The sequence below is a fragment of the Rhinolophus hipposideros genome (assembly GCF_964194185.1).
Source record: "Rhinolophus hipposideros genome assembly, chromosome: 18".
NCBI classification, from domain to species: domain Eukaryota; kingdom Metazoa; phylum Chordata; class Mammalia; order Chiroptera; family Rhinolophidae; genus Rhinolophus; species Rhinolophus hipposideros.
In genome coordinates, this window is record NC_138064.1 from 50549073 (window position 1) to 50572428 (window position 23356).

At 33.9% G+C, this 23356-nt stretch overlaps 2 protein-coding genes across 8 annotated transcripts in view; one reads left to right on the forward strand and one right to left on the reverse strand.

The window, feature by feature from the left end:
* The window catches only part of COG5 (component of oligomeric golgi complex 5), a 326514-nt gene that overhangs the window by 243686 nt on the left and 59472 nt on the right, over window positions 1–23356 (reverse strand). The gene's annotated exons all lie outside the window — the stretch shown is intronic.
* GPR22 (G protein-coupled receptor 22) lies at window positions 11015–17503 on the forward strand. 5 transcript variants are annotated; one of them, XR_013995362.1, is made up of 2 exons: window positions 11015–11426; window positions 12373–14202. XR_013995362.1 is itself a non-coding variant. In XM_081079896.1 (2 exons), the coding sequence occupies exon 2, from the start codon at window positions 15078–15080 to the stop codon at window positions 16374–16376; it is 1299 nt and encodes a 432-aa protein (XP_080936022.1). In that variant the 5' UTR covers window positions 11288–11426; window positions 15053–15077; the 3' UTR covers window positions 16377–17503. The 5 variants fall into 5 exon arrangements, 4 of the variants coding, with proteins under 4 accessions (XP_080936022.1, XP_080936021.1, XP_080936019.1 ...); XM_081079896.1 differs by lacking the exon at window positions 12373–14202 and adding an exon at window positions 15053–17503 and having other exon boundaries at window positions 11288–11426; XM_081079895.1 differs by lacking the exon at window positions 11015–11426 and adding an exon at window positions 15053–17503 and having other exon boundaries at window positions 12498–12636.

Here is a 23356-nt window from a genome sequence, read left to right on the forward strand (position 1 = left end):
TCAGGGGATGTCTTATTTTTTTCATGTAAAACAATCTACATTCATTCAATTAAAATCATGGAACATCGTCATAACGTACTAAATGCGTCCATCTGGCTGAGATCTTAACTGGGGCTTATTTTCGGGGTAGGTCTTATTTTCAGGGAAACACGGTAGAAACTATAAAAATTGACCAAGTAAAACTTGTAGGGCTGAAAAACATAATATTTGAACTTCTTCAATTCACTGGAAAGTCAAGACAGATCAGACACTACAAACGAAAAGGCTGATGAACCTGAATCCAGAACGAACAAACCTTTCCAAATTAAAAATACAAAGAAACAAATGAACAGAGCCTCAATGACATGTGGGACAACACCAGGAGTCTAAAATTCATCTTATCAAAGTCCCATAAGAAAAGGAAAGACGTGAAAAAAAAAAAGTATTTAAAGAAAGAAAGGATGATTTCTTTTTTTTTCAAAGTTGATGAAAAACCAAAAACAACATATAGTAGTAGCAGCAGCGACAACAAACAGATCCAGGAATAATATTAACCTGGAAAGCAACACAAATCCATGAATATAAGTGAACCCTAAGCAAGGAAGGAAGGTAAACACAAAGAAAGCACACCAAGGCACACCATACTTAAACTACGGAAACAACAAAATGAAAAGAAAATCTTAAAATGGCCAGAGAGAATAAAGACACATTATACTCGTATAGCAAAGAACAAAGACAGAATGATCACAGCCTTTTGTCAGAAACTACGCATGCCAGAGAACAACAAAATAATTTTTAAATGATAAAAAATTCAATACAGTTCTCTACATCAAGTGAAAATAAGTCAAAGGTAAAGACATATGGAACATATTTTTGACAAAAAGGAAAGAATTTGTCGCCAGAAAGCCTGCAGTACAAAAAATGGTTCAAGTTCTTCAGACTGAAGGAAGAATCAAAAAGAAATGTACAAAAAGAAATGAAGTATTAAAAATATGTGCTAAATATAACATTTTTTCTTTAAAATTTATAAGATAATTGGCTATTTAAAACAAAAATATTTGTTGAAAAAAAAAAAAAATAGTAATGAAAGCACAAAAAATGGAAGAGGGACAAAGGATATGATATAATAGTAATGATGTAACATTATATATGATGTTATCTATTGTAAGTAGACTGTGATAAGTTAAAATATATATCATAAAACCTAAAATACACACCAAAATAAGAAAACTAAAAGACCTAATAAATCAATAGACTATTTACTATTCTGTTTTATTTATTACTACTGTATTTTATTTATTCATTAATTAGTAAAAGTAGTGATTATTATTATTCCATTTTTACTAATCAATTTTATTTGGAATAGTAAAAATTAAGCAGTAAAGATTACTTATTCCAAAAGATGGTAAAAGCAAGAAAAATGATGGTAGAAAAATGATGGTAGAAAAGCAAGAGCAAATGAATAAAGAATACTTAGAACAATCAAAACAAGTGCGAAGTGTAACAACATATGGGAAATTATATTAACTGTAAATGCTCTGCAGTCCAATTAAAAGACAGAAATCAGAATGGAATTAAAGCAAACTATTACTGTCTACAGAAGACACACCTTAAAAATAAAGACACAGAAGAGTTAAGAATAAAAGATTGAGAAAATATATATATGATGTAAACCATATCAAAACAAACCTGGAGTAGCGACATTTATAACAGACATTAGAACATGAAATATTATTAGGGCTAAAGACATATATTTCATTACACTCTACAATGTGCATGCACCCAATAAAAATGCATGACGCAAAAACTGGAAAAAATGAAAGGAGAAACAGACAAACCCAGAATTATAACTGAGAACCTCACAATCACTCTTTCAGTAAAAAGCTAATAAAACAAATAAATAGAAAATCAGTAAGGCGAGAGAAAATTTGAATAACACTACGCATTTTGCCATGTGTAATGCACACCCATGTTTTTGGCCCAAACTTTCAGGAAAAAAATATTTCGTTTTAATTTTTTAATTCAAATTTTTATTTGTTTACACTTAGGTATTTGTTTTCTGTATTATAACGGAATTTTTCGCATTTTTTAACATATTATGGTACAAGAAATTTTATGTAACAAATAATTACAAAACATAAGAACAGATACAAGATACAAGATATTTTACGTACCGGTAACAAATTTACGATATTTACGCATCACAGAAGGTCAAGAACTCTTCATCGTTGCAAGTTCGTCATAAGTTCAACAAAACCGAGGATCATATTCCAGGGTATTATTTTGCATATGGATATTGTTATTGATTTCTAGAGTTACACTTTTAACCCATAAGTATAAATAAAAGAATTAAAAACATTTATATAGATATGGAATTAGGACTACCCATGTATAATGTGCCTCCTTATTTTTCCCTCACAAGTTTGGGCAAAAAAGTACACATTATACAGAGCAAAATACGGTATTTATCAACTTGACCTACTTGACATTTATAGAATTCTACACCCAAGAAGAACGGGGGGGGGGGGGGCGGGGGGGAACTATTTTTAAGAGTACATGGAACATTCAACAAGGCAGACCACATTCTGGGCCTTTAAACAAACCTAAACAAGTTTTTAAAAACTGAAATTGGACAAAGCATGTTCTCTAACCATGTAAAACTAAATTTGAAATAACAAAAAAATTACAAAAATCACAAATATCTGAAAAATTGAAAAACACACTTTTAAATAACCCACGTGTCAGCAAACATATACAAGGGAAATCAGAGAACAAACTGAACTATCATAAAGTACAATGTTCAAATTTGTGTGATGTAGGTAAAGCCCTACTAAGCACGTTGTAGATAAGATCAAAATCTATTAACCACACTTTCACCAAAGTGGTAAAAGGAAGGAAATACTAAAGGCAAGAGCAGAAATCAATAAAGTAGGTAAAGAACAATGAAATCAAAAGTTAGTTATCTGAAAAGATTAGGAAAAGTGACAAACCTCTAGACACACTGACAAAGAAAAAAGTACAAATTTCCACTGTAAGTAATAAAAGGGGAGGTACGGGTTCCGATCCTACATATATTGAAATATAATATGTTACAAACAAATAGATGCCAATAAATTTGGCAAATTAAGTGATATAAATTATTCGAAAGATATTTATCACTAAAATAGACACAGAAAAACAGAAAAATTTAATCTGCTATCTATAAAATTATTTAAATTTATAATTAAAAACATAAAACAACATAAAGTCTCCTGGTTCAAATGTCTTCTCTATTGAATTCTATCAAACATTTAGGAACGAACTAGTACTGATGTTACACACAGTTTTAAAACTAGAGGATGAGGAAACATTTTTCAATTCATTTCATGAATCCTACATTGTCCTGATTTCAAAAGCAGACAAAAACATTACAATAAAAGAAAATGACACACAAGCAAAAGACTTTATCAAAATAATGCAAATAAAAGCAGGCAATATTCAAAGGGTAATCAATCAATCATGATCCAGTAGGGTCATGAAATTAATCTATTATCATGGTAAATAGCCAAGAGAGCTGAAGTTATGGTGCAACCAACCCACCCAAACTCTAAGGAAAACCAGGCGCCTTAAAACACAAATGAGACTTGAACACTTGAGTATCTGTGAAGACAAGACTTGACTCCACTAAGAATAATTCAGCTGAAATTGTTAATGAATTGCTAAGTGCTGAGTGTGTACTAGCGAAGGCATACCCACTGAGCAGTCCTTCACAGACCTCACCAGATGCACACTGAAAACCCTGGGTGCAGAGGAAGAGGGGGAGAAGCATCCCTCATGGTGCAGACGTGGAAGAGGACAGCAACCACTGAGAAAAGGACATGGAGTCCAGCCTGGATCCTTCCACCACACCTAACACAAGAGAGAAAAGCCTAAAACTACCGGAGGAAATGCAACAAACTCCAACACTCTAGGGGCACTGCTGAAAACCCATTAGAGGTAGGGGAAGGAAAGAACAAAGAAACCCTATGTCCCTGAGAAAGGAAAAGAAATTCCTGAAAAAGGGCCACTGAGGAGTCCCCTTCCGGAAGCCAGGACACAGTGGTTGACCAGTTGCTATATCCAATACAATAATGAATCCAGGTAGAAATGGCAGCAATCTGAGTACAGGCTTGAGTGACCCAAACTGTGAGAGCTGCAATCTGTTTCTATAGTTTGCTGCCCTAAACAAAGATATTTTGAATCTGTCGGTCTTCCAAGTGGCACACCTGAAGGTAGGCTACTGGCAGCAGCCCACGTGTCAGTAAACTATGCCGACGTTAACGAAGGGTCAGAGCTCTGAGAATGCAGCGGAGAGGTCACATCCACGCCGTTTTCTGAACCTGGCGCTGAGCTGCAACAGGTGCAGCAGCACAATGGACACATCAGTTTCCAGCCTGGCTGAACCACCAAGTATTTACAGGAACTTCTGTGACCCCATTGAGCCAGCAGCTTTGCTTCAGGTGGCAGAGTGAGAAAAAGTTTTCCCCAAGTGGGGTTGCTTCCACCCCTTAGTGCCACCACAGTGACACTAAGGCCAGGCCAGGTGTCCCCCCACCCCAGAACAAACCACTTTCATTTCATCACTGAAGTCTACTGGGCCCTTTTCTTGTTAGCAGTCAAGGATGAGTTAAGCTACCCCGAAACGGTTACATCGGGCTGGAGAGTCGCAAAGCATCTACGGGTCAGGTGCTGCTTTTCAGCATGACCTTGGCAGTAGGCCTTCCCAGGAGGTGCACTTGGCGGCTGGGTCAGGCAGGTGGCACTGCTGTACTGAGAAACGCCCTGAGTACTTTGGCAGCCACAAAGTCACAAGGGAAGCTGTGATTTTCTTTTCCTGCCTCCTGGGATGCTACAGTTTGTGCTGGATCACCTAGGGAGAGGACATGCAGCAGCCACGAGTGGGAGAATCTCCTGTGAACTTACAAGCATTCACAGTACAAGCACATAAAAGACGTCCACACCACATACACATTTGGCAGAGGAAGCAGGAACAACAGTACACCGCATAGGCCCAGAGACTCCACCACACTCACCTATCCTTGAATTTATGTGTTTTCCCTCTGAAGGAACACACATACAAAAAGGACTAAGCCACCGCTGCCAGGAGATACCGTGATTTTCCGACCAGGGGCACGGCAAGCACAGGGTCGTGGGGGGGGCCAGCCTGCAGAGGAGGGCTGTGCAGTGGGGCCGTTTCTCCTGCTTGGTCCTCACCGCAGGCTTGGTGCCGCTCCGAGCTCCTGCAAGTGTCTAGGCCTGGGCCCGCTCCACCCCGCAGCCAGCAGTGCCATCGGCCTCCCCGCCACTTACTGCGCTTTCTCCCCACAGGACCTGGTAGGACGGGGTCTTGGGCACTTCTATCCAAGGAGCCATCCAGCTTTGGATCCCTCCCCTTCGGTGACGTTTCCTACCACACTTGGCTTTGACCGTAAGCAGCTGAGGTTAGAGTAGAGGCGAAGAGGCATCAGAGGCAAAGAAGGGAAGAGCAGCTGGGCACCAACAGGCAAACTTGCCCATGTACATTCACTTTCAAGTGGTTGCCGACTTGGATTCAACAAATGAACTCACAGTGTACGCAGTCTCGCCAAAGCTCTGGATATCCCCAACCTGACACCTTTTATGTTAGCTCCAGGGACCCTGTGATTCAGCAGCCACAGGCATACTTACTGCCTTTGCCTGGGACCTGGAGTCTTGTTGCCTCACTGGTGTAATAACATTCTTTCCTCCTCTGGCCTAGAGAGTGGGCAGTGACCAAAAGCACCACTCAGGAATACCTCTCACTCCTTAGCTTCTGAAAATTCATTAACAGGTTATGTCAGTATGGAACCTATTAGCCCACCACTTAAACAAGACATTTGCTACCGGATCTCAAAGTCCCTAAACTGGCCCACAGGGCCCTTCTCTCTTCTCTTGCAGAAAGCAGTATTTCTGTCAACATCACATCCTTGTTGCCAAAACTGTCAAAACTTGTGATAGGTCTAGAATTTTACCTTACTTGCAAGCTACAAAGCTATGCCATTTCTGTCATGGATGCTGGCAGAAGTCATAGGACTTTATTATCCCTGACACAGCAAGCAGTATGAGGGTCATCCGAGGGGCAGTTCACCATCCCCTGCAAGTCCCCTGGCAGAGGGGCCTTGGTGGATACCCTGTATACAGTGGGTTTGCATCACAGCAAGAAGAATATTGAACTTGAAAACATTTACCATTGTTATAACAAGCAGACCCAAGTGTGCTCTTTGCCTCGGACTCATTATTGCATCCATCAAGGTCAGAGAAATGGACCAAGCAAAGGACAGTAAGGTCTTTGCATTATCAGCATACTCACCAATTACCCAGCATGCCCCAATCAGGGATGCTCAGGACAGTTTGCTTCTCCCCCACACAATCCTGTCAAATCTAATACCAGAGGTCTTAGGCAGTACAATAAGGCATGTAAAGAAATAGAAGTCACATGTGGTTCAAAGAAGTAAATTATCTTTATTTGCATAAGGCATTGTTTAGATAAAAAAATACTATATAATTCACAAAAAGGTTCCAAGACTAGTATATAAGTTTAGTAAAGTTGCAGAACACTACATCAATATACAAAAAGAAAAAAAAAGTATCTCTATATATTAAAAGTAAACAATTGGAATTTTGTTTTAAAAAAATAGGTGCTACTCAAATAGTACTAAAGAAATGAAATAATTAGGTACAAATCTAGCAAAATACTTGCAGGGTCTATAAGCTAAATACTACAAAACACTGTTAAGTCAAATAAGACCTAACAATAATAGAGATAGTGTATCCATAAATTGAAAGACTCAGTGCTGTTAAGATGTCACTTCTCCACATATTTATCCATAAATCCTCTGCAATACTAACAAAATCACAGAACTTTGTGTAGATACTAGGAGGACTTGTTGTACACAGTCTACCCATAAGTGGAACTAGCAGCAGCAGTGACTGACGATACACTGCTGAGTTTTGCCAGCAGGAAGTCACTAGCGAGCATAGCCTTTAACTATTATTAGTAAATGCTTAAAATGCATCCGTTTTCCCAAATGGATGCCCCAAATAGTACTGTGGAAATCACTATGTCTATAATAGAATTCCACCACTCTCTGACTTTGTACATAACGGATAGCAGCCTTCTTACAAAAGCATTATGTGTTTAACTAATTTCAAGAATAGACCTCTAGTTCACAGACAGCCATTCAGCTATGTCTGCTACCAGAGCACAGGACTCATAACAGCACAGAAGAGGGGATTTCCCATAGCTCTGTTAAACATATAATCTAGTTCATCAACTGACTTGGTTTCAAGACACAGAAATGAATTTGATTCTGCATAATAACCTACAACAGGAGAAATTATGCAAAAAATGAAGTAACAGAAAAGAAACTAATGTGGGAGGGAAACGAACAAACATGATGGTTTGTGTAATTCTTTGATGAAAATATAAGAGAAAAACATCAACAAAACCCATAGTATTTAGGATGCAAAGAAGGATATAAGGGAGTCAAAACAGTAAGCCAGAAAATTGGGGGCAGAGGTGGTAATAATCATCTGGACAAAGAGCCAAAGACAACATGTCAACAGTAGGACAACAGAAAGAGATTAAAAAACAGTAATAGTCCTAGGGTCCAAACTCTAGGTTTGGATGAGAAAATGGAAAGAAATGCCATGTTTTTATTTTTATAATATATATGATGCTGACAAATAACTCACAAATACATAGTATGAAATTTTTTAAATGCCCAATTTAGGTGAGATAGGAAAGGATAGGGAAAATGCTTTATGGATTGTTCTGTTAAGAGTACAATTTTGGTGCATGTATTTTGTCCAATTTTAATTGTTTTCAATTATTCTCTTATGGATAATGAATTACCAACGCTGTCGATTCTCTACTACCGTAGCTACTCCCCACTTGATGGATGTTTCAGCAGATGGTCCATGTCTCTTTTTCTGGTAAAACATTTGTTGTAAAAGAAATTTAAAGTTGAGAAGCTAAATGAAATTTTTGAATTGGCTTTAAACCGAAATAATCCTTTCTCCCTTGGGCTCCAGTATCAGAGAGAGTTGAGAGTTAGCCTTGTTAAGTATTCATCGAAAAAGCACCCTTCAAGCAATGCAATTAAAAAGTGATTTTTCAGCAATTAGAAACAGCTTTTGCACATATACTTTGTAAACAGTTTCAAAGCACTTTCAGTTGTGGTTAATTCCAATATTTTGTAAAGTTGAGGACTTTTTTCATACAAACTCAGAGTCATCAAAAATGTAGCATCAGAACTAGCTAGACACAACCTGGAGAGAATGATACGATATAGTGCAATGTAAATGCAAACAGTAATCTACGCTCTAACACTCACAGTTGTCCAAACTTAAGGGGGCAAATGTATACAATTAAATATTAAAGGCTCCCATATCAAGAATTTTAGGAATTAAAATTCCTATGAAATCAAACTATAAAGAAAAATATAACTTGTGAAAAAGAATTTTAATAGAGACATTTAGTGTTGGATTCATATCTGTTGCTTACCTATCATTAGAAAAGTTAAACTGCTTTACCAGATTGTTAATTAATTAATAGTTAATCTATAAAGTTATTTTATGACATATAAAATTTGGTTTTAAATCACCAATTGTAGCATTTTTCAAAATTAATATCCTATATGAATACAAAATATATTTAACCCACAAGTGTGAAAATCTGTTACTATGGAGAAAAGAAACTTTGTAAATTCTGACATGTAATTTGATATTAATTTTTTTCATGAAAATAATATCATCTGCTTTTCAATCCAGTGGTTTAGATATTTTCATCTTTGTTAAAGACAAAGGAAGTTGGGATTATCCTGCTAAGAAATCAGAGAACCTTGTAATCACCAAACCATTTTGCGGTGTTTAAAAAGAAAACAATACTAAGCATTATGTACAATAAAAAAATTGATGTTTGTAATACACTGTGTATTCTTAACCACAAGTCACTTGCACAGGGAATAACAGCAATCTCAAGACCTGAGCTTTTTTGCTGCCATTATTTTTACAGAGATCCCAGAATTTGTTTTTTCAAATGAGTCTGAATTTAACTTGGAAATACTGTCTCACAGAGAGTTAAACAAACCACAGGCATATATTTCAATAGAAAGAATCAAAGCTATTTTGTGACCTACAAAATGCTTGACTTTCCAAAAATCTTGTAACTAATAAGTACTGTCTGAACCCAGAGCATCAATTCTAAGTCCCAAGTATTTTCAGAATTTTCCAAAGAGACAGGGCCAGCTACAGGTAGCGGGGAGTCTGCACAGTTCTAACACTAGCTCTACTACTAACCTACCTCGACTTTTTTAAGTTATTCAACTGCTCTGTACCTTGGTTTCCTCTACTTTATGGGGACATCTTAATGATAAACATACGCAAATACTTGAACTCTGGCAGAAAAGCATAATATCTCTTTCCCTTGTTAATAATTTCTCATCCCCACAACTTTCATCTGATGCTAATATCTTTTCTCTGGTTTTAGTTTTAAGCTTCAAATAACATGTGTGCGCATATTCACACTATCTTTCAACACTGTTGGCATTTTAACAAGATCCTTTTCTCCAACTTTGAAAACGCAGGAAAAGTAGCACAACATTTTAATTTGGGGCATTACCAAAGCCTTGCCACCCAAAGTTGTGCAGAAAATTTTAGAAATTCACAACAAAATTTTCTACCACATTACTCTCAACTTCTACAAAAATGCAATTCAAAACTTATATACTACTCATCCAGCCCGTGATGTTTACACTCTACCGTCAGATTACAAAAAGGCATACTGCTTTACAAATTTATGAAAGAATAATTCCAATTACAAATTTAAAATTTAGCATACATTTTAATAAATGAGAATCACTAATATTCCTAAAATAATGGAATAAGCGATGATCAGTATTCTAATAATTCTGTCATTTGCAACAAGTCTTCTATTTTATCAACAGATACAAAATAAGCCACTTTATACTACTGAAGTCTAAAACTTCTCTATTTTGAGAATAGGAAATCATGTATAGGTAACCAAAGTTAATAGAAATTTAATTTTAAAGTAATGTTTTAAGTTAATTATGTGTTATACCACTGTTTTTATTCTTTTGACAGCATATCTATTTCAAAATAATTTAGCTTTATAATTTATGAAGACATGTAGCTAACTCCCTTTTTCCTTTATTAATGTATTTACCCAATAACATTAGCATACTCAGGACAGAGCAATCCACTAAAAGTTCCCAGGTGAAACAGAAATAACCAGTTGAAATAAAATATTACGGCAAATGATCAGTATATATTTATCGAATAAAAGGGTTCCCAAAGGTGAAGACTGAGGAGTAACCTAGAAAGTAATGCACATGATTAAATCTTTACACACTTAAGAGTATTTTTAGAAAATATTTTAGGGTATAATCACCTTAGAATAATCTGATTAATGTTTTGAATGAATGAATGAACACCTGAATGAATGAATACTGCTGTCATAACAATGTTTAACACTTTGAGATGTTCACGAGAAGTTGGAATACAGAGAGGAGACGACTCGAATACAAGCAAACTAATTGAAATTCAACGTGGTTCACAGTAAAGATGCAGTGCCTTTCTACGTGTAGAACAAAGAATCTTAACCAAAAACATATATATATACTATATATGACTAAAATATTCTCAAGTGCTATTATCCAGGATTTAAAAAGAATATGTACTCTTACTATGTGAATTCTCTCTTGAGCCCCCCCACCTCCCAGCATTTGTTAATATTTTGCATAAATGGACAACAAACCACAACAGAATACACATTTTCAAAAGACTAATTTACTCATGTTCTATTTAAGAGCAAGGTACAACTACTTATAGCCTTTTAAAAAGCATCCTTATATAAAAATAGTGGCGGGGCGGCGGGGGGGGGGGGGAGGAGGAGGGAACCCTGCTATACATATGAAGCATAGTTGGAGCCCAACACAACTGACCAATCAAAATTAGTGAACGCACTGCATCTCTCTGCAGTGGAGAGAAGCGACAAGGTAGGCTGTCATTCTGCAAAAGCTGCCCAGAGCAGGCTTTCCTCTGAAAAGCAGTGCCTTTCCTTTTCAGAAAGACTGAATCTAAACGCTGTCTCTGGAGACAAGAAGCCTTCAGCATGTTAAATGACTTTCATTATGCATTTTGAGATGCTTATCGATTGCACAGTAGGAAGAGTGAGAGACTGCAGCAGCCCTCAGCAGCACGACATGCTCCATACATTAGCAGTAGAGCTGAAACAATGGCACAGTAAAGACACATTTCCATTAAGGTCTCTACGAAGAGACATTTATGACCCTCTTCCCCAAGTCCTCTACTAACAAGTGAACAACATGAATCAATCAAAACTGGAAATGCTTCAACTGCATCAAGAATTTATCAAATCTTTAGCGGAGGTAAGACGTGCTCCTTCTTGTAGTATGCAGATGCTTCTGAACCAGCGTAGTGGGGTAAAATTACTTTGAAAAATTTCAGCCTGATTTTTAGGAGTTTATTTGCTTAATTCTACTTATTGCTAAACATGTATCTTTTAAGATCTATTTCTTTTTAGACATGATATATTTTAAATGTAATTTTTTAGAATATTATGTTAAGTACAAAGAATATTCTTTGTTGATTCACTATGAAGGCATCAGCTTTTAAGCTACTTCAGATATACTAAGTATTCTTAATGTCATCAGTTTTTCTCAAGTGTTCGAAAAATGGTTATATTTCTTAAAAGAACCAGGTTTACTATTTAGCTATTACTTATTACTCAATTTTCAGTTAAGTTTATTACTGGACATGGTCACTGAAAATTATATAATTTGCAGTTACATTTTGCATTATATTTTATTGTATTTCAATTACATGAACAATTCACCAATGGAAATTTATAATATCATGAAATCCATTTTAGTCAGTTAAAATTCAAACCATGTGCTAATATAGCAAGCAACAGTATTTTACAGCAAGAAATATTGTTAAATCTCTTATAAAGACATGAGGGAATGACAGTATGTTTAGTACATGCTAATTGCTCATAATCTCTGAAAATACAGATTAGCTTCTAAAATGAGAGCAGAAATCAATTGGTTTGAAAAACACACATTTTCTTTCATGGTTATATTTGTAATGTTAATTCTTATTAAGCAACATAATATTTACAATCCTTGTTAACAAAACAAAATATTTTACTTAAAGAAACCCTTAAATTAATATGTAATTGTGGCTCTAATAATACAGTTTGCTTTTACTTTAATAAAATATTATATATGATATTAAAATAAACAAAATAAAATTTCAATTAATTGGAAATTATTAGGAACCCTATTTCTTAACCATTTTTTTCTTTTTCACAAGGGCCCACAGCAGTTAATTCAGTACTTACAACCAACAATATGAAGAATGCAACTGACCGAGTATCTCCCTAGCTGTCTGAACCATAAACTGCAGGATATTCTTGTAAACATGATTTTAAGACACTAAGGAGTTAAAGCCAGAGAATATAGGTCTGCCTTACTGCTGGGACATAACACTGTTGACAGTAATCATCCTAAGAAGATACTGTATAAAATAGCCACAAAAAGAAAAACAATATAATTGTAAAAGCCTGAAGACAAAATGGTGAGCATTTTTAAAGAGGGAGTTTATACTTTAATATACCAGAATTGCGGAGCTACTGATTCTTAAAGAAACAATGAAACATGGATTGCCAAAATGAGAATGCCATACAATACCTACCAGCAAGCTAAATGAAGCTTTAGCAAGTAATTTCAGATATTCGTGCCAATTGATTATTACTAAAGGATTTTTCCATCGGAGTTTTATGACCAATTATGTATCCTCTTCTAATGAAACCAAACCAAATTAAATAGCAGATGGTTTTTATCAAAAGAACATGGACTGGATTTATAATATAAAGCAAGTTATGTGATCAAGAAATCATTTCAAAATAATCAGAACTGCTATAGAAACAGTTTGTAAGAAAAGGATGTCTAAATACATTTTAGGAGCTAGAAACCTTATGTTTCCTGTTTTGTTTACACATGTTCTGGAAAATAAAGAGACGCTATCATATATTCCCGGAAAGGGAAACATATTAATAGTTCCTATCATTTGAGGAAGTTTCTATTGGTCATGACTTTTTAAGCCAAAGCAAACACAAATGTTTTGTACTGGTCTTTAGAAATCCATCAGCCAACTAAATCTCACAATTCATGCAGTTGAAGTATTGGAGAGAAAATGAAAGAATTCCTACAAGACATGAAATAAAACACAGCTCCTTCACTGTTGTCAGGTGAAAATTCATGTCAAAATCTGTCAATGACATCATGTTTCAATTTGTGAAAAACTGCTATAATGAGCCAAAGGGCACATGAGGCAAGAGCAAACAGGTAGGTCAGAAGATGCATGCACCCCGCCACATGGTTAACATTTACAAAAGAAAAGAATCTTGCTCTAGAGGGGATGCATTTTTCTTAGTTATCATCTAACTAGACATTTCTGCTTTATTTACTTGTAAACCTAACTGACGTGACAAAAACCTGATGTTTAATCTGGCAGTTCAGAAAATTTGGCACACTTAAATTTTTCCATTTCTACAGAATTTCAGTGTTAGCTAAGACCTTCACTACTTGATTGAATATGTGCCTCTATCAAAAGAAATAATATTGCTGTCATTTGTTTTTCTGAAATATTACCCCTAAAATAATGTGCATAAATAAAATTGTATTCTAAAACTCGTAAAAGGTTACATCAAGTGAAAGGTTAACATGAGTTCTGAAAATTATTAGCTTTTATAATTTATTTAATTATGATTTTGCAATCAAGAAACTATACTTGAAATGTGAAATATAGTTGGTTGTATGATTTTATATTTTAACTGATTATACTAATGGTTACTGACATTTTAGCCCAGAAAATCACACATTATTTTTATAAATTACTCTAAACCTCTATCAATTAAAATATAGATTTGCATGAACTAGCAAGAGTTTTTTTCTGTTTTTTTAAGTTTCCTCAAAATTATATGCGCTGAATGATTTATAAAAAAGGATTCAAAGAAAATGTGTAACTTTAAAAATTCCTCAGAAAATGGGCTTCAGATGCTCCTTTTCCCTAAAATTTCATTTATTTACTTTAAAAATTCTGCTTAAACAAATAAAATCAACTAATGTATTCTTTTAAACCACTTCAAAATGTCTATTTCTTAGTATGATATTAACTTTCAATTTTCTCCTTCCACAAGATACAAGAGGGTGTGGTCACAAAATAAATCATTCATAGGAGTAATTATTCTTCTTTGACCCAGCTTTGTGGCACCTTAACATAATGTCCTTTTTCTTTCAATTTTCCTAAGTTTGCCCATTATAAAGTTCAGTGAGCATTTTAACTGTGAAATATGAAATATTTATCTTTTGCCTACTTCTGTCGGAAAAAAAACTCCAAATATCCTAATCACACTGTCGACTTGTGAATATGAATTTCAATCAAGAACATGAACAAAATGGTTTAAAGCCAACTAGCACTCATGCCGTTTATCAGTTTAAATGAACACTTGTCCTGTTCCTTTGAAATCTCATAGGAATAATTACACCTACGCTAATTATGCTAGAACATACTAAAACAACGTTTATTTCCCACCTACTCACAACATTTTAAAATGATATCTTAAAACACTCGGCTAAAATTAGTTTTTCATACTGGGTAGTTTTATTATACAAAAATACACTGTACCTGAAATAAGAAGCTTGAAAAACCCAAATAAGGAAAAACGTTTTAGTATATGAAATAATTGTGAACTATATAGGAGTCATTATCCCCATACAATATTTCTTCAAAGGAAGAACCAACCCAACTTCCTTTTACATCAAAATAATGCAACTTTGATGTTTCCTAATTCTACACTTTCCATTAATAGTTTACCAACTTAAAAATTAAGTACACAAAAGTTTTGTTTTGTTTTGTTTTTTACAAAGACACGTTTATACGTCATTTATATTGCCAAATATCAAAGAGTTTATTCTATTTCACTTTCTAGGGAAAAAACCAACTGCTCCAAAAGAATGTGTTTTTCTCCCATTCTGGAAATCAACATGCAGTCTGAATCTAACATTACAGTTCGAGATGACATTGATGACATCAACACCAATATGCACCAACCACTATCATATCCATTAAGCTTTCAAGTGTCTCTCACCGGATTTCTTATGTTAGAAATTGTGCTGGGACTGGGCAGCAACCTCACCGTACTGGTACTTTACTGCATGAAATCCAACTTAATCAACTCTGTCAGTAACATTATTACAATGAATCTTCATGTACTGGATGTAATAATTTGTGTGGGATGTATTCCTCTAACTATAGTTATCCTTCTGCTTTCACTGGAAAGTAACACTGCTCTCATCTGCTGTTTCCATGAGGCCTGTGTATCTTTTGCAAGTGTCTCAACAGCAATCAACGTTTTTGCTATCACTTTGGACAGATATGACATCTCTGTAAAACCTGCAAACCGAATTCTGACAATGGGCAGAGCTGTAATGTTAATGATATCCATTTGGATTTTTTCCTTTTTCTCTTTCCTGATTCCCTTTATTGAGGTAAATTTCTTCAGTCTTCAAAGTGGAAGTACATGGGAAAACAAGACACTATTGTGTGTCAGTACAAATGAATACTACACAGAACTGGGGATGTATTACCACCTGCTAGTACAGATCCCAATATTCTTTTCCACGGTCATAGTGATGTTAATCACATACACCAAAATACTACAGGCTCTTAACATTCGAATAGGCACCAGATTTTCAACAGGGCAGAAGAAAACAAGAAAGAAAAAGACAATTTCTCTAACCACGCAACATGAGACTACAGACATGTCACAAAGCGGTGGTGGGAGAAACGTAGTCTTTGGTGTAAGAACTTCAGTCTCTGTAATAATTGCCCTCCGGCGAGCTGTGAAACGACACCGTGAACGACGAGAAAGGCAAAAAAGAGTTTTCAGAATGTCTTTATTGATTATTTCTACATTTCTTCTCTGCTGGACACCAATCTCTGTTTTAAATACCACCATTTTATGTTTAGGCCCAAGTGACCTTTTAGTAAAATTAAGGTTGTGTTTTTTAGTCATGGCTTATGGAACAACTATATTTCACCCTCTCTTATATGCATTCACTAGACAAAAATTTCAAAAAGTCTTGAAAAGTAAAATGAAAAAGCGAGTCGTTTCCATAGTGGAAGCTGATCCTATGCCCAATAATGCTGTAATTCATAACTCTTGGATAGATCCTAAGAGAAACAAAAAAATTACCTTTGAAGATAGTGAAATAAGAGAAAAATGTTTAGTACCTCAGGTTGTTACAGACTAAGGAAAAATCTAAGTTTCACCAAACCCACATTGAGAAGTTTTAAATTTAAATTGTAAAAAGTGAAATTACTGCCAAATATAAGAAAAAATTTTTAGGTATTGGTTACATTGTAAATTTCCAATGTAAATGTCAAGATTAGATTAAGTCATATATATTCAATTTCTTCATAACAATGTATTTGCTGCATGGCAGTTTGTTAAAGTAATATCATGTGTATATTTTGTCAATATTATGTCCACCAGAAGATATTAATGTAAGTCATATTTTCTAAAGAATAAATACATAGCCTTAAAACAATGTAAAACTTTAAAATGTAACTGACACAGGTATCCTTGGGTTTTGTGTTGTTTTGTTTTTATAAAGTGTACTGTTTCTAAGCCACAAACTACAGATATATTTGTATAATGACAACTGGAATAGCATTTTAATGTAAGAACCAAAATTATGAGCTCCAAACAATCAAAATAATCCAGGATTTTCTGTATCACTATGTTATGTTTTCTGGTACAGTCAACTTGCTATAATATTTGATGCATCAAAAATAATGAACTATGTACAAAACTTTATCCTTTTTTAATGTAGAAATTGTAGGCTTTATCAGGATTTTAAAACTCAAGAATCAAAAACAAGTAACCTGTATATGCATACCAAGATAGGGAAACTTTGAAATTAAATTTTATTATGAAAAAAGAGATTGCTTTTCTAAGTTCAAGGGCACTATGCCTATAATGCACGAATGAACTGACAATAAAGAGAAGGAAGAAAACTAAAGCACCAGTTTTTTTCTTCCTTTCTCAATTTGTTTAAGTCTAAGCCAAATGCTCTGAATTAATATAGTAGGCTGGTAAAAAGAGTGCATTAAAATAAACTGACTTCCTAACTTTATTCAAGTTGGCCTTTTTGTATAATAGAAGTTAACTATTAAAATCTGAATACAATGAAAAATAAAACTATATCATTGTAGAAAAGCTTAACAAAGCCAACTATTTCTAATTTTAGATACAAAGCAACTTTAGAGTAATACAATTTACACAATGTTTTTACTCTATCATAGCTCCCAAATGTTTCAAAGTACAGTAGTAGCTCTATTTCCACTCAGAAAATCATTAAAGTGGCAATAAATCTTGTGGGGTTTTTTTTGTTTTGTTTTTTACTCTACACTACTTAATTTAACTTGAAGCATCTTGTCTCCAATCCGCAATTCATGTCGGGAAACTATGAAATTACTAATCCTAACTAGATAGCAGGTTTGGGAATTCAAATCAAACAAGTATTTTCCAACTGTTATTATCTAATAACCTATCAATGAGCATTAAGTATCACTGCATCAGAAAAACAGCAATAAATTACTTAAAATGGGTAAATACTTGCTACCTTATGATTGTTTAACTGGACAGTTTTTTATTCCATGTTTTAAACACTGTATTCACTAAATCAAGTAGCAACTGATTTTTAAATAAAATTTTATGTCAAACAATTATGTCAAATAATATATCACCTTTATGTAAATAAGTGAGATCCATCCAATGGAATTTACTGAATATCCTAATCTTTGGGGAAATGAGCACCATGCAATAGCCTGAATTTCCTGACGTTACACAGCATATTTAATAGGGATTTACTTCTGCTAATAATGCTAACAAAATGTCAAATCTTGGCAAAGCCCAGATATCCTTCTGCCTTATTTTCTGCTCTTTTGTGGAATTAAAGAAATGCTTCAATTTGACAAAATGTAGCCTAAGCAAGTAAGACTTATTTTTTGAAGCCCTTAATAGAAATTAAGACTTCATAGACAAAGATATTAAGAAAATTTTCATTCGATACATATAGTTAGCATAGAATATCTGTTAATATGTTAATTTAAAATTTTTAAAAAACCAATTTTATACTTGGACTTCCAAGCATAAACTAAAATTGTAATATTTAATTTTATAATCTTAAAAAAGTTAAACTATTTTTAGAGTTTTCATATTAAGAAAATAACCTTCCTGTTATAAATATTTTTAACCTTCAAGTCTGTATGCATGCCAAAAAACTCAGTTAAAAAACATTTTTCTAATATATTTGCCTAAACTGCTTTCATGCCCTCTTGTTCTCTGTGATAAATCTAACAAAATAAGAAATAAATGGCAAATATTATAATGTTGCCCTCTAAACTGTTATTATTTCTACACTTGACATTGGATCAGACAGTTAAGCACCTTGCCTACCTGTAATGACCTTTCAGGTATACAAAAGTAAATCCACTGATTTACAATAAAGAAAAATCATGCCAGACAACTTCTAACAGCTTCTTAATATTAAATAGTATGTAATACATAAACTGAAATATTTATAAGTTCAGCTTTTTAAAAAAGTCACATGTTTGCAATAAATGAGAGAATGAGAGAGAAAGAATAACATTTTTGTTAAATGTTTGTTTCATGAAAAGATGAAATATTTTTTCCTCATGATGACCTTCACTACCACATATAATTTTTTCACTTTACTTCAAATAATTTTACCAAAAAAAAAATTAATGGTAATTTTTCATGTTAGAATGAAATTTTAAAATGCAAAAGCCATAGAGGTAACAGTAAACTCAATATAGGATCCTTCTTAAAATCATATTTTCCTATCCATATGCTACAAATCACAGATATAGATATCAATTTCTATTAGTTAACTTGATTAGTTCTTCAAAACTACAGCAATAAGATTATTTGTAAAAAATAACCAAAGATAAGCTCAACAAGATATGATACTGTTATTTTCTCTTTTGTTTTGTTTGCTAATTTAAGGAAGTTATTATTCTGCTAACTAGTACCCAACAGATATTCAATCCTATTATGAAAACTGAATTATTTACAATTATGCTTTTTCTAAAAAAATGGCATTCATAATAATTCTGTACTTTTCACTAATGGTAAATCAATTTTTAGATATGTGGCCAATTTTTTAATCCTCCAAATAAAATTATAACAAAATCGCAGTTCTCTGGGCAGTAAAAATGAAACTCCTCATTTAACTGCAATTAGACTTAAAGGTAAAAACCTAAAAGTATAAGAAAACAGGTGCTTAGTAGAGCTATATTCAACATAGAAATTTCAAGACTACTTTCCAAAGTCAATAAACTTTTGGTTTTATTCCGTGTTATGATTGTACATTTAAGTAAGCTTTGCAATTCAGTGACTACTTCACTCCTTACAACGTAGAAGGCATTAGGCGGATATTCCTCTTCATATGTAATAGAGTCATGACACACAGAGCTTAAAATCTAGACTCAAGGTATTAAATAGTAATACCCATAAAAAAGGCAGAATGTGGTAAATGCTATCAAAAAAGAGTAAAGCTCTCAATAGACTTAAGAAGAAAAGAATTATGTTGGATTTAAAAACAATACCATTGTTGAGGAAAGCTACTGAAGCATACTCTGCAAAAGTAACACAGCAGTTGAGAAGTTGGTCTGTTAAACTGGGGCCAAAAGACTTTAGAAGCCAGCAGAGAAACCTGAGCAGGGGAATAATACCATGAGACATGAGCTACAGAAAGAAACAACAATTAAAACAGCAATATGTTGACACGGTTGATTGGGTAAGACACAGAGTGGGAAGCTGAGAAACCAAACGGTTGTAGGGAAAGTAAGACACAAGAGCTGGGCGGCTGTAGGACACCTGGGTAGGTGCAGAAAGGCCTAGCAGAGGCTTCGCAAAGGAGCCTGTAGACGTGACAGGCAATGTGAAGGCACAATCAGGAGCGCAGGGCAACTGGCTAGAAAGACACCTGGCATAAGAGATGGAAGAATTAAAAACGATGGCCGTGAAAAGGACCTGAAGAACTGAATTATCTTCAGTGGTCTAAGAACTTTTTAATTATGCTTCATATAAAGTACATGGATAACAAGGGTAAAAACAAAAGCCATTTCAGGCAAAGCAGGAAATTCAATTAAGTAAAATCAATAATGTTATCCAAGAATGTTGCAGTTATTAGAAATTATTCAAAATGAAAATTTCAAATTGATGTTTTAAATTAGTTTATATTTTGCATAGTGGTTTATTCAGTTTTTCTGTTAAACATGTATTTTCTTCTGTGATTTTTTTTAATTATAAAAAGTTATAAACACAATGGGAAAATGTCAAGGTATCGAAAGCAAAAAACATAAATGTCATCCTTTGCTTTTTTCCTAATAATTTATTATAAATATACATCCAACTCATTACATACATATGTCCTTCATTCTTTAAGAGCTGCACAAAAATAACTATAAAATTTAAAAACATAGCAATAAATCTAAAAAAAAATTGATAAAATATCAAATTCTTAAAACTTTTTCTATTGTAATTAAATAGCTTCAAGCTACATTTCAAGATCATCTCATTAGAGGTAAGAAAGGTACGTAACAAACTGTGAAGCAGGTTATTTTTCTAACTGGTGGGAAGAAGCTAGGGAAAAAACAGAAAACAAGGTATTTCTTTTCTTCCTTCCCACTAAGTAAGATGAGAAATAAAAAACTAGAGGAAACGTTGGAGCCTATTTTCTTTACATCTCAGGCATGGACACTTGTATCTATTCCTTGTGAATGAAGCCCCTAGAAAATGCAGTGAACTCTAAGAAAGCTAAACATGAGATGACTAGTAATACATGCTAGGGAAAGAAAAGGAGCCCAGATCACCTTACAAAAGAGAAAATATAAGAGATAATTAAACCTAGAAGGCAGGAAAAAGATCTAACATACTCAGAGATGCTCAGCTCTTAAGAGAAATACAAAGAAAAACAGAATTGTGAGTTAGAATTCACAGAAGAAAACTAGTTTGAAGACCGACTTTTTGCTAAAAAGCATTCAAAACAATGAAAGAAAAATTTTTTAAAAAGAAACGTTAGTTAACAGACTGGACAGATTAGTGATATAACAACATATTGCAGCATAAGAAGTAGAATATCAGAATATTACAATTCACAAATATTTGGAACAGAGTGGTATTGAGATGTAAAAACAAATGAAAAATTGGGCTCATCACTAATTCGAAAACTATCACCTTTTAAAGAATATCCATTTTTGCAAGAGAAAAGGAGCTGAGCAAACAAACGCAGTATTTCTCCTCTTGCTCATGATAAAATAATGTGTAAAATAATCCTATCTCTAACCTTGTGTTCACACATTTTTTACAGACCTCTATAAGTCGTACCCATGGTTTTCAAGCATGACAGCTTTGTACTTCCACCATCAAGTGGTAAAAAGTGCTGTCATTCTTGTCACTGCCACCAAGATGAACTCCATACCACTCCCAAACCCTGAAACATCAAGCCAGATACCGGAGGAGAGCAGAGTCTGTCTGGGATTGAAGTCATTTTCCTCACCCTGCTTCCACGAAAGTGACACACCATATATTTCTGAGAAGCAGTAAGGCAGACTACCACATCAGAAAGCACATCAGAATTTTTCAGGATGAAAAGAAAATGGAGCAAGAAAAGGTTATGGTGAACTGCTTTCTGCTCAGTTATAGACATACAATATTACTATGTAAATGCAAAATGAAAACTGAAAAAATTTTAATTCAACTTAAAAATTTTTTAATGTTAATGCTAACTAACAAATGAGAGTTTTAGCCATATTCGATGTAGACTATAGCACTGAGAAATATATATGGTATATATACATATATATGTAGCACATGTATATATATTGTGCAGCCATTGATATTACACACAATCCCATATGTTGTATACTCTATATTGGGTGGTATATTGTATATTGATTGAGTAGAGAAGAACCAAAGATACATATTTCACTCTAATATTGTGAATGCCTTAGGACAGTGGTGTCCAAACTTTTTTCAACGTTTTTCACCAAGGGCCATATGCGGTAAAATACACAAACAGCCGGGCCACTCACTCGAGGTAAAGTACGTATTGCCTCACTTGGTTTATTTAAGTAAACTAAATGTATTTTTGGAATTTGCTGTGGGTCAATGGATTAACAATGGATTAACAATGGCCTGCGGGCCGCAGTTGGCCTGCGGTCCGCAGTTTGGACATCCCTGCCTTAGGAAAAGTTGAAATAAAAATATCAAATTTACATAATCTGCTTTTTAAGTTTTCTTCCCAATTCTTAAAAAACTGTACTTTCTTTTGCTGTTGAATTTTTGCCAGCTACCACTTCTTACAAGCAACAAAATGCGGCAAACTTAGCTGCGTAACTTTATAAAACTGTCTTTAATCCACACAATATAATACTACTCTATAATACTAGCGTAACCTTTGATAATTCTTCCCCAAAAAGGGCCTGATACATCCTAACTGATCAGTAAATATTAGTGAAATTGAAATGAACAATCTGCTGTATTCTCTTTTAACAAATTCTGAAAATAATAATTGGCAGAGAAATGGTTCAGTGTTGAACCATAAACTTGAATAGCTACCTAAGCTGAGGGAAAGACTAACATCTGCAAAATGACACTCTACTCTTGCAGAGGTGGCTGTCAGCAAATCCAAAATGACAAGTTAAAAGACTGAATTTTCATCAACTAATTTTAAGATAATCTACTTTGCCTGAAATTTCTGATTTTCATTAAAACATCTTACTACTGATAATTCAAAGATACATTTAGAACAGAAACAATAAGAGCTAAAAGAAAAGAACTGTGCTTTCAACTACATGATAAAAGATACCCTATCAATATTTTATCACTATTGTTAAATACAAGAAATAAGATATGAGAAGCTTTTATTTTTAAATACAGTATTCTTCTATCAGTACCATTTATATTAACAAATATGTTTACTGGTTCTACAACACAACATTTATCAAACTACATAAATGTTTCTAAAAACTTAATGAATAACATATGTTACAGGATCTAGTAGGCAGATATACAAAACGCCCAGATGAAACTGTCAAGTAGCAATAACCATAAAACCCTAGTTACCATCATAAACAAGTCTGTTATCTTGTAAGCATTTAAAAAAAAATTATAAAATACTTTTAAATGGGCTCTTATAAT